The 13,115-nt window shown below is 37.7% G+C and overlaps 1 protein-coding gene and 1 long non-coding RNA gene across 2 annotated transcripts; one reads left to right on the forward strand and one right to left on the reverse strand.

Annotated features, from left to right (window-relative positions):
* Positions 1–671: 671 nt before the first annotated feature.
* LOC125489820 lies at positions 672–1,839 on the forward strand. Its single transcript, XR_007267260.1, has 2 exons — positions 672–830; positions 1,593–1,839. It is a non-coding gene; the product is annotated as an uncharacterized LOC125489820 (long non-coding RNA).
* A 10,200-nt stretch (positions 1,840–12,039) lies between these two features.
* LOC105380415 lies at positions 12,040–13,109 on the reverse strand. Its single transcript, XM_011549966.3, has 2 exons — positions 12,992–13,109; positions 12,040–12,373 (listed from the first exon to the last, which is right to left on the reverse strand). The coding sequence occupies exons 1-2, from the start codon at positions 13,018–13,020 to the stop codon at positions 12,154–12,156; spliced, it is 249 nt and encodes an 82-aa protein (XP_011548268.3). The 5' UTR covers positions 13,021–13,109; the 3' UTR covers positions 12,040–12,153.
* Between the last annotated feature and the right edge of the window lie 6 nt (positions 13,110–13,115).

Consider the following 13,115-nt stretch of genomic DNA (forward strand, 5'->3'; position numbering starts at 1 on the left):
TCATCGAACTCTATAAGTCATTGAAAAGTTAGTGTTGTTCGTAATCTGAAGTTATCTTTTATTTTTAATTTAATAAATTATTTTAATTTAATATTATTTGAATACAAATATATATTTTTTCAAGAGCTTAATATAATTAACCAAAACGAAAAAAGGAAGAGGAAGAAATGAAAAGGCAAGCGATGACACAGTGGTTCCATTTATAATTACGGTCACCGGCGACACTTCTGATAGTGATGATGACGAAGACAAAGATTTAAATTTGTTTTAATAAACACTTTTTTTATATACCTATAATCAGTTTTATTTTATAGTCTATGGCTTATATACTTAATCTAATTAGAATACTATGACATCACTATGGGCATAAACAATACGCTGTCAATGTCAGTCCGCCATATTTGTTTACATGATTGTTGGATTCTATTGCAAACGACTATAGGTAAATCCATTTAATTATGTCAAGTATGTCAATATTCATTTTCCCACTTGTTATAACTCTGTTTCAAGTTATAAAGTAATCTCCTTAAATCTCAAATTCACTTACGTAATGACTAAATATTATGAATGCGGTTCGCATTTCATGTTTATTTCAAGACGATTTTTAGTCTAATTATTATTCTGATCGCGGCCGTCATCATGAACACGGATTCTGCTAAATGTCGGAAACGTCTGCTAACATTATGCATAAACTTCCTTGACTAAAATGAATATTTTGCTTTGAAAACGTTTGTTTTACTTAAACGTACCTACTCTAGACAATATAAACGGCTGTATCGTGTAGATATTTTGTAGAGTTTTTGAAGTTTGTGTCCGGGACCGGCTGGTCGGTAAGTTATCGGTTTAAAAATCAATATTATACACTTTATTATTAGTCTTCGACTTTACGTATTCTTGGGTTTAGGGCAGTCTAGGCCAAAAAACACAAGTGTAAAGTGAAAATTGGCCTAACTTGAAACAGATTACAAGCATTATAAGTATATGCATTAATTGTATGGCATGAATGCATATTCATAATTTATAAATATAAACTAAAATACTTGTGCTATTTAATATACTTTACAGGTGTCACAAAAAATAACTCTCGATTTTCTAAACGTTGCAGAACATAAGTTCTGAAAGACTTTCTGAGTCACCCCATTCAGCTGTAACTTGTAGGTAACCTACTGTTCCATTTTGCAACACCCTGTATACTTTACAAAAGTATTTTGGAATTCATAAAAACTGTGGTGGTGGTGTGGTTCCGAGGCAAAACTGAGTTATTGTGTATATCGGTCCGATATGCATAAAATAAAATAAATAATATACTGAATATAATAGTAGTAGATATGTGATCGTAGCCTAAGGTTAATAGAATATGAATTTAATAATTTAAAACAAGAGCACCGAAAATTTATCTCACTGACGTAGTTTTGCCACGTCCCGAGCACATAAAAGCTGGATTACTGAAATAATGACGAAGCTGGTCCAACTAAAACATTAAAATATGTGACGAGCTGACGAAACGGCCGCCCCAACGGTATAGCCCATAAATACTTAATAGCAGGTACTCCAGAATGTCTTTACTTTCATATTTTCTTTTCTCGGAATAGGTGGCTGGAGTCTACTGCGGCGAGTAACTTGAAACAGGACTAATGGCCGTGAAAAGTTAAAATTACCATCCAGTTTATGCTTCGTAGGCCTGCAACAAAAGAAAAACATCTTGAGCGTTTTTTACGTTGCCTGATTATTGTGTACCCCGTTAGGCCACCGTCTGCTTTTTTGATTCGGTTTTACATTATTTTCAGTGTGTATTTGCTTATACATTTTTCAACTTACAAAATAAATGAATAATAAATATTGCCCATTTAAATCAAAATGTACGGGTTCATTAAGAGTTGAGCAACGCAAATGTTTAACCAAAGCAATGATAGGTATGTATGTCCAGTAATGAAGATGCAACATTTACAAGTGAACTTGGTCCCGGGAGCTCGATCAAATAGTTCGCATGCCATTCCTGGCACTAATTTTGTCTACAAAGTTGCCACCCTCCTTGGGACAGGGGTCCGCAAAGTTGTCCGCTATCTCTAACCCCTTCGTTTTACTAACAAATACTTTGCCCAGGGATATTAGCTGTATAACGTGTGTAGTGCTACGAGTAAAAAGGGCGGAACGTAAAATGCTCTGTGATTGATGCTCGATATTGTGGCATAACATTATAGGAAAAACACTTGTAGATTAAGAGGTGCTTTTCTCATAATACATGTAATTATGAAGGCTTTCGCGAGGTTATTATGAATTTGAAAACTTTCATTACGGAACAAAATACTTGACCATATTGTGACTTTAACATTGTCCTCTGCATACCGCTATTACTTCTCGACGATAATCTAACAAAACGTATCCAAAACCCAAATTGTAGGTATACATCTTTTTCAGTTAACAAATCCGTCTTGACGAGGGTCTGCAATTTTTATCCGACAAAAGTACAAATAAGAAAGATATAACAGCAAATCCTGTTAGATCACGTTTAGGATTTCGATGGCGTGTATCGGACGTACCATCTGCTTTACAATTTGTATGAAATTACAGTCTAAAATAGCCCTCGTTACAGTGTTATTTAGGTCTTTATAGTTATTTTCACGTTACAGCAACACGAAGGACCTATCAGAATATATGTACGTAGTCTATGTAGCGATGTAGAACAAAAGAGCCTCTAAACGAGACAATAAAACTCATCCGAGAAGTCCGCTCGCTAATTATGTAGTTAACAGACTTTAGCTGGTTGAAGGGCCGAACAATTACGGGGTCACATTTTTTCCTTTTATTTAATTTTCGCACCAACTGAAGACTGAGAATAACAAAGGAATTTCTCAAAAAATAAATGAGATAAGTGTACGAGCCTGATAAAGTTTTCTAAGTGAAATGGCGGCGCGTTTCACCATTTCACTGCCGGGAAAATGTGGAAGTTTAACCGGTATTTATATTATTACTTAAAATTAATTAATTATGCGCCAAAGATGGTTGCTGTAATGTTTATATTCTTAAATAGCTGGTTGTTTGTAATAGGGTGAAATGAGAGTGGGCGTGGGGTGACTTGTCAAAATACAAACCCAAATTAGAGCTGTTTTTCGTTATCCACAGTGACAAGGGTATCCTACAGAAAATACATGAAAAAGTTTCTACCGGTAGCCGGTAAACCTACCTATATTTAACCTAAACCTAAAGCCTCTTTGGTAACTTCGTGTGGTAGTAAGTGTGACAAGGTATAACTTAATCCTCGAATAAAAAAATAAGTACGTGAATGTAATCCGCTTAATCATAAACCTACCAGCACCACTAATGCTTTTAGTGACACATCTTTTTTTATAAAATATAAGTAGTTAAGTACATTTTGTGTCCATTTTCGTGCACTCCACGACACGCTCGTATGAACTGTCATGTTTACTATTTGGATACAACAGACGTGTCCAAACAGCGCTCTCGTCACATTAATTATACATGTGCGCCATGCCATGGCGGGGGCCGTAAAAAGTGTCTCATTTGACTGATGGCATGTTTTAGCCCAATGGGAGTGATAAGAACCTCGGGGGTGGGTCTCCAAGCGCAGTTGCGATAAACTCCAAAAATCCATCATATTTAATTACCCTTCTCCTTTACTGCGGCCACTCCAGTGGGGAATTAATGTCCACTTGTCATACCGCAGTTTCAGCGTTTCTGTGGAATCACTTCTTGAAACATAACTTTTCCAATGAAAATTTTATAATTTTTTAATGCCAAGTGAATTATGAAAAATAAATAAGTGTTCATGATTGTCATTTTCAGGCGAAATTTATCGCATATATTATTCTGGGCATAGAACTCTTTGAAGTATACAAACCACAGCGCTCTGTCCTCAGCTGTCCTCACCCGTCCACTACCGTCCTCCTGCAAAAGGTTGTTCCTCCGGGTACGAGGGTGACGTCCAAGCTATATTTGAGTGCTCAGCGTTTTCCACTTGATGTTTCTGTCTTTATCATTTTTTTCATTCATTTATTTTGAAACGATAGTGGATAGAACCATATTTCCGACTCCATGGAGTAATTTCTACTAAAATGTTTGGAAGTTAGTAACTTAATTAAGCTCTAAGTCGAATATCAAATGATTAGAGAGGCGTGTTAGGATTGTGACTTGGAATTCTTTTTAACGTAGAATATTTTTAACTTTGAGCTTTGCTGTACATCTGGCTCAGACTAAATTGTATTAGCTACTACAGTATGAGCCAAGTGCTGAAAGCTGAAACTAAATACTCTACCCGATGATCGAGATCTGAGCAGACCTATTTATGCATCCTTTTGCAACACCCTGTAGATATATTATATATTAGATATACCCATAAGTAAAGAGATATTCTTAAAGCCAGGTGCACTGATAGTAACTCACAAATCAAAAGAATAGAATAGCACCTAATACCTATTCGGTAAATAGACATGCGCGGTGTCGGTAAGTGTGTGATATCGAGAGGCGTGGCTGCAGGTACATCCGCGGTGGCTCAGCTGACGACGCAAGATGGATGACGCTCGTCGACCCAGCCGGGTGACTTGTGACGTATCGATTGTCGCCCGTACGAGGTAAAGACATGGTTTACTTGAATAGGTACTGTTAACACCACAGTTAACACTGTTTTGTTTTCTTCCGCGTTTAGTTCGTGGTAGTTTGAAATTCGTAGTTAAAGTTTTAGTTTATAAGCTAGATATGACACTGAAGATGTTGTTCAGTATACAGAGACAAATATGTAGGTTGTCATGAAAATCTACTAGGTTTATTTAATATATTTTGTACGCTATAAATGAAAGTAAGTGAATAAAACCAAGCTAAAACGTTACGTTACTGAACTGACATCACCATCTAATTTCGGTAAACAAATAATTCCTGTGCGTAAAAAAAGGGAAAATGCGGAAAGTTGGATATTTTGTATCATCTCCCTGCGGAGATGTATATTTCATTTTATTCTCTTGAGCGTCACAGTTCATTTAGCAGAAGAAAAAGGCGAATTATTGTAAAGCGACTCGTTGTTCGTCCATCCGTTACATTAAGAGACGTTATTAAGGCTTTGGGTCATTTCCGTCGGAGAAACTTAGACGATTCATCACAAGTAATTGCCAACTTTCCGTGAACGTCTGTCTGACCGTTATTTTATTGCTAATGGCGCTCTATTTGTCTGCTATTCTATTAATACATTTGTCACTGTTCATATAACTTAATCTGAATTAACGAGTGTAACTTTAGCTGTACACTCTGTTTCCATTTACCCACGTCCCCGTTGAATTTACAGCTTTTGTTCCACATATTATAAAATTTGTAATAAAATATGGAGCGTATGAGTAAAACAGAAAATCAGAATAAAGCGTCGTTGGTCCGTCAGGCAGAGACATACAAAGTTTGAGCTCCAACTGTAACCGAATTCACTAACGAGTCGTGCACGGGTGAGTGCGGCGCGGGGGCGCGGGGGCGGGGGCGGGGGCGGCGCGGGGCGGGCGGGCGGCGCGGGCGGCTGCAGAGGCCCGCGTGCGCTCGACTGTTCAACAAACCCTGGCTTTGCTCTACATGTCGCGGAATTCGCGAAATGCCATCGGAATTCCACGACCGTCACTCATTCCGGCAGCCAAAAGCGGGCCAATATTTGTGGAACTACTATTTTTGCTTACCCCGGCCTGTTCTGAATATTAAATTAAGCGCGATAATACAAATCATCATTTTTGAACGACGAGAGCACACAATAGTAGCGCAAGTTAGGGCGACACGGCCCGCATCCGCACGCAAGCTCACGCTCCGAATAACCCAGTTAAATATTTGTTGAATCCTATTGAGTGTTATCGCGAGCACGCAGCGGCCGCTGTTAGGACTTAACGAATTATCAGTCCGCTGTCACTGCGCCATAGACGCCAATTGTGAATAATGGAGCGGCGAATTATTAATCATGTAGCCTATCGAGGGCCAGCCCAGCGTCCGCCGCCGCCGCCGCGCACCGCGCCCAAACGCCACACCAATACGATAGATTTGCCACCATTGTTCAAAATTGGATTCCCAAATCTAATTTGCATTTACAATAATGTCTGCCGTGAAATAGTGGGCGCATAGGGGCTCATAGCCCGGAACGGAATGTATGCATAACATTTTTGTAAATAACTACGTGTATCTTCCGTCTCGTGATAACACGGAACTCGTTATTTAGTGGTCTCCCGTTGCCCTTACAGAAGTTATGATTGGCAATAAAGGGTTTCTCTAGCACTTTCAACTTGGTCGCGCGTGCCATTGTTGCTACAAGATAGACACAGGTAAAGTTAAATTACCAACATTGCGATGGGACACAGTCTACCTACGAGTAATTTATACTTAGGTGCAAGTTATGATAGGGGTTCCAACTAAACATACTTGGAACATTATCTCCAAGATGTTTACCCGACAACGCGTAAGCATGAATAATGTTAAGAGTCTCGTAATTTCTATTATGCAAATGAACTCACGCTAAGCGCCGAATTTCCTTTATGCGGTCTGTTGTAACTATTATTTCGTGTATTAAAGCGTACGAAGGAATGAGGAAGGCGTATAACTCATTAACCTTATTTCAAACACGGCCAAAATAAAGGGGTGATACATAATGTCCTCCTAGTCGAATTTCGACGGGGTGATACATATAATAAGGCTAAATGTCTGCCTAAATTCTTCAAAGTATGTCAACTAGGTCTGAAACAGACTGACCGAAGGAATGATAAATCAAAAAGGGTCAGTCCGTTTAACAGCCTTAACCGTATTTTTCTCTATTATCACGAGTTACAATAGTTATAATGCCTGAAGCCTGCCACATATAGATTGATTTCCTGAACGCTATACCTACCTAACTACACCTAGACTTCTATTACTAATACATATAGGTAGCTACTCTCCCAGAGCGTGTCAAATCGCCGGCCCACCTATGAAGCAGCGGCCCCTCGAGGCCGGTAACAAATGGCCCGAATCGGCCGGTCACGTGCACGCCATCTCATCTATGCTTCTTACACCTACTGAAAGGAAGCGATGCAATTATCTATGATGGATAGACAGACTTACCAGGCTAAGGGACGCAGCAATATAACTTTCTTATCTACCTCCGAAGGGTAACTTTATGACTCATATGACATCTTTACGGCAATCAGAAAATATGGAAGGGCCTTGACTTAAAAAAGATCGGCTCTCATATCGTATAGCTTCTCGGAGGGGATTAAAAGTTTTACGAACTTTTATTTATAGTCTGACTGGGCCGTTCGGGAGCGGGAACAATGTTGCTACTTTTATTTTTGCATGCGAAGTACAGAACAAGTTGGTGGAAGATGAATGGACGCTGCTGCGACAGTTCTTTTAATGGCTTTCCTTTATGTGAAATGTGCCCGTCCCGTGCGTCATCGGAGAAACAACTTCACTGACACTAACTAGCTGTACTGATAAATACGTAGGTACCTATCTGTTATTATCTAAATAATAGTATGTTACTATAAGCGATTATATTTGAATTTCATATAGGAATGCAGGGCACTCATGTATGATTAAATCCCTAAATCTATCGTAACCTTTTGTAAAAACCCCTTTGTGAATCCCTTTTCTGGCGCAAGGCTAAGGTGGGATTCAAAGAAACAAACATTTTACTCTAAAAGGGTGAGTAAACTAATCTCTTTGTAAAGGTAAGATCCAAAAACAACCTCCCGGTGTAATTTACAATGTTATATTTGACTTCTTTCACAGTCGAAGGGAAAATCTGTAATATTTTGCTTTATTATCGTGATGGATTTGCTGGTACAAAAGAAAGCAATCTCATATTACTTTTATTAATTTTTCATGAAAGAGCTAAATGTGAAAGGTATTTTTACCCGACTTTTACTCTTGCCCTCGACTTGTTTGCAGGTAAAATATTTTTGTATTATTTGTAATGAGGAACTTTATAACAACGCTGAAAAGATATTTGAAATACTTGTCTGTAAGCCGTTCTATTCTTTAAGAATTAGATTACTTATTATAATATTTATTTCAACTCTTATTGCACAATCTAACTAGTTAATTAAGAATAGAAAACCAGGTGAAGTAAATCCAAAAATGAGAGAATCATCACCTAGTATTTATATTTTATTTTTTTATGCGATTTACTCTCACACTGCCTCGCTGCATCTTGCGTTTCGACGTACCTATCCTACATACACTCACGGGCAATGAAAAAGTTCCACTCACAAAATGCCGACGCCAAACGACCCCAATTTTTTCAAACATTTCATTTAAATTATGAACAAAATAATACTATTTTCAGTTGGTAATATTCTGATTCTCTGTTTAATGTACTTCAATGTTGCAGAAGGCGTCATTAAGCTCTCCTTTTCCGTATAGGAGTAATTTGGTGATTTTCTCAGTGGAACCTTTTTATTGCCCGTGAGTGTATTTGAATATAAGCAAAGAGATTTGATACGATATACACAATAGGATGTGTCTCCATAATATTGTGAGCAACTACATATTAATATAGCTATATCTAAAGCTTAATGTTAACTGACATGACATTCGTAATCCCATGTGGTCTTGTGCAGATGTGTTTTGAGCTCTGGACACTACATGTAGCCAATTTGTACTGTAAGTTTGGTGTAAATTGAAATAAATTTTGTTGTGTAATTTTTTTATATTTTTAGGCCATGATGACTGTGAGGTCTTTATCTTATTAAATTTTACCAAAAAAATACTATCGGATCTACCCTAAAAAAAAATAAAACAATATACTTACTTAGGCAGGTAGAACATCGATAAAAAAATCATCGTAAAGAAACGTATATAATTATGTAGGTATGTACTTATATCTATATACCTACCTAGATTAAAAATACATTCTCCATCTGCCATTATGGGTCTAAGGTTCTGTTTCCATTCCACTAGGAAAACTGTTAGCCGCCGACTGAGAGCGAATTAAAGGTTTGTTTGGTTAAACTATGTAGGTACCTAGGGCTCAGTTGGCTCATTGGCTCACTCTACGCAGATCGCAGCTTGACGGCGCATCTTGTAACGTGGAACAGTTTGGCTTTGCATCACCTGCTTCTTGGGGGATTAATATCATGAAATTACGATAGAGTAACGTTATTGTAGCTAAATATTTTCTTCATTTTATAGATACTTAGCGAAGATCCGTTGCTGTAGCATTGTAGCGGCGTAGCGACGTCGTAGCATCGTAGCGCCGTCGTAGCTTCAAAGCCTTGTAGCATAGTAATTATGTAGCGTCAAAAAATCGTTGTAGCTTTGTTGTAGCATTGTAGTTGTGTAGCGTAAACGTTGTAGCATTGACAACCGAATGGTTTAGTGGTTAGTCATTAATGACCGCTATACTCAAGGTACCGGGTTCGATTCCGGGCCGGGGCAGATTTAAGACCAGATAACTTTTTCATCGTTGTAGTAATGTGGAATCATAGCATCGTGGCCACAAAGCGTTGTAGCATCGTAACAGTGACCATTATTTTGAGGTAAGTAGTTAGGTAAATATTTTAGATTTCATCATTCTAGTTTCGCTTTGCATTTGTACTCACGTGAAAAGCGGCGAGCCGTATCGCCGTTTGCAATGAGTACAACGCACTTAGGGTACCTAATACCTATACATATACACATTTAGGATATATATTTAGAAGTGCAGTTTTTTTCTCACGACAACATAATAACACCACGAGTTGCATAATTGAATTCCTTTGTAAAGAATAGATTGGTAACCCTCCCGAATAACGCTTCCACGGCGGATCACACGGATACGTATTTTTTTTACTATACTTGATTATTATTATTCAGATCCTTTAACAAGTCCGCTATGTACTTAGCCACCTTTAGCGGTAAATTAAATTAGTTTATGACAGATACCTAAGACGAGGGTTTCAATTTATACGTTCATATTTTACCAGTTCTATTTCCGGCAACGAAAGCAAGTGATTTATTAAGTACACATTTCAACATTTTTCTAAAAACGGGTCAGAGTTTAGTGAATGTTTCTAGCCTGTATTTATAGTATAGGACAAGACCAGATTGGTGGAAACTGCACTGCACAGGTAAACTTGTACTAACAATGAAATCGCTAAATTATGTAGGTGTTATAAAACTGTACAGCTTCACTACCAAATATGTAACGATTTATCGGTACATTGCGTACCCTTCAAATTTAGCTGTCTGTTCTTAACTGATTTCTCGTAGCGTGTATTTCCACATTAAGGCAGAGGATAGGAAGAGGTCAATCAAAATGTATGATGTAAAAGATCGGTGGTAGCTCAGTCGGGTATGCGCCCGCTTCTCACGCAAGAGATGCGGGTTCGAATCCCGGCGCTGGCATGTTCCAATGAGTTCTTTTAACTTAAGTACAATGTATACCATCGCTCTTACGGTGATGGAAAACATCGTGAGGAAACCTGCATATCTAGATTTAGCACATCTAGATATGTGAACCCACCAACCCGCAGTGGACCAGCGTGGTGTGAAATGGATATGCACAAAGGTTCCACTCGAGAGAGCCAGGTGCAGGTACTTACATCCCCACATAATAGAATAGAATAGTATGATGTAACCCCTACTAAAAATTCGGGAACTAAAACCTGACTGGTAAAAAAATAATGCTGATATGAAATTATGCTTATAATTAAAACCTTGTGCTGATCATGTATAAAGGATAGCTGTGGACGCTGTGGTCAAGAGGACCTGTCTCAACTAAATGATTTAGCACAACAATAGTATTCTTCTAAATATGGTTCTTATTATAAATTAATTAAATTAAATTCATTTATTTCAGATAACTTGATCCATATTCAGTACATGTCATAAAATTCAATAAAAACAATAGGTACATTAACAACGAGCACAAGAATTAACATACAATTTATCATAAATCAAATCAATACATAAATTCAGGATTAAATACAATAATAAAAATAAGAATAATAATAATGTCAGGTTATAAATTTAATTACATGCGTTATAATAATAAAATAAAATAATCAATTCTTCCTTAGCGGCATCGTTACAGCGACATGTCTGTCACAGCATGGTCACAGCAGTGCCGGAGAAATGGACAGTCCACTCTGTCGCCAATCATTTTCAGGACAATATTGGAGCTGGCCCGGACCCTGCGCACCAGGGACGCCGTGCGCGCCGCGGCAAACATCCCAGATGCGCTGCAGAATCGAGGCAGTCCCAATACTGTCCTGAAAGCATTATTGTACAGGACACGGAGGTCACTGTAGCTACGCTTCGTGTAGTCTGCCCACAGGCTGCAGCTGTAGAGGGTTGTGCAGTAAGCCCTGAAGAGCGTAACTTTAACTTGTTGAGTACATCGTGCAAACCTGCGGGCTATCATATTCGCTCTTACTGACAGTGCCCTCCGCTCGCGCTCAATATCTGCATTGTCCTTGAGATCGGTGGTCAATATATGCCCCAGGTACCTAAACTGATCGACCATCACAAGTGACTTGCCATTTAATAGTACTGGTGGTACATCTCTGGGTCGTTTTGCACCAGCCTCAAAGACCATGCATTGGCTTTTCTTTGCGTTATATATTAATCCGTGACCACTGGCGTATTCCTCACACGTCCGCACCAGCGCTCTAAGGCCACCGGTCGACGCACTCAGTAGAACCATGTCGTCTGCGTAGCTCAATTATGTAAAGGATAATGGTTCGTAACAAACGAAATGGCAAAAGGCGACTTGTATAAAGTGTAAATAGATGTATATCATCACATTACTAACAACCTTGAAGAAGTCAACTTTGTAATTTACTAATAAAATACCCATAGGTATAGATAGATAGATAGAATATTCTTTGTACACAAGAACAGATTTTATAAAGCTTATATACAAACATTACAAACACATAGGTACAAAGAAGGTGGTCTTATCACTAAAAGTGATTTATTTCAAGACAACCTTTGGGTTGTAGAATATTTATGTTCAGATAGGGTCAAGTGTACTAAAGCATTTTTTATATAATAGGTATACCTATACTAGATGGATCAATGTTTCTTAAATACTTCGTAAAAAGAAATGTATATGATTTAAAATAATTTAATTTATTTCCTACATTACATAACAAAGTGCTTACTATGTTATTTACATTATGGTAAAACTTAAATTAAGCAGAGATATATATATATATATTTCCATTAATCTTTCAGTAGCATCTTGTCAGCTGCTCCTTCAGACAAGAGTTCTTTCTCCGCTGCTTCCTTGGCGGCCTGGATCTTAGGCCGCACATACATGAAGTGTCGGTATACAAAGTCACCAAGTATCACTGTGCCATACAGTGTTAGCCCCACACAGGTCAACACCACCCCTTTGTGCAGCTTATCATAGATGAGGGTACGGGCTTGCTTGCGCATCTTTCTGAAAGGGAGCAAAAATACAATTTATTACATTTTAGAATGCAAGAAAGGGGGATGTATGTATGTAAGATTAAAAGTAGAAAAATTGCAATAAGTAGCATATTAGTGTTAAAAAAATAGGGGAATACTTAAATCTCATGAAACGTAAACTAGTGAACAAGGCTTCAGTTAACGATTACCTAAGCTTCGCGAAAGTATTATTTTTTAGGTTATATTATCTGATTCGCTGTACTGTATACAAATATGCATGGTACATACTCACCTAACTCAGTATTGAACAAAGGAAAATGTGATAGATTCCAGTATAGACTATTATAAATATTATAATAAGAGGAATATGCACGAAATAACAATGTTTATATTTTTACTTTTAAGATAGGGTTTTTTTTAAGTTTATTCTGTTGACAGCAAATCTTACCACTGGTGAATTCTGAAAGGTTTTCTAAATCAAATTTATACAACAATTGAAAAACGTTGGAAAGTTACAGTTTGACATTTTCGTTTGAAAATACGTGAAATATCAAATCTAAAATCTATCCATGTCATGAAAACTGTTTTTCATAAAACGAAGGTAAATTACTGAAAAAAATAAAAAAATACTGAAATTTTAAGTACCTACCCACGTACACAAGTGTTATACAACTCCATGCTTTCGTTTCTACGAGACGACTAAAGGCAAAGGACACTCAATGGGATAAAACTGAGAATTGAATTTCTGGACGTAGGTATAACTAATTTTTGAC

This window comes from Plutella xylostella, chromosome 17 (genome assembly GCF_932276165.1).
Source record: "Plutella xylostella chromosome 17, ilPluXylo3.1, whole genome shotgun sequence".
Taxonomy (NCBI): Eukaryota; Metazoa; Arthropoda; class Insecta; order Lepidoptera; family Plutellidae; genus Plutella; species Plutella xylostella.

Excerpts from the sequence above, each read along its gene's own strand:
- LOC105380415 (XM_011549966.3), bottom strand. The coding sequence starts at position 13,020 with ATGGAGTTGTATAACACTTGTGTACGTGG. Across the intron at positions 12,374-12,991 it reads TATAACACTTGTGTACGTGG|AAAGATGCGCAAGCAAGCCC; the intron begins GTAGGTACTTAA and ends GCTCCCTTTCAG.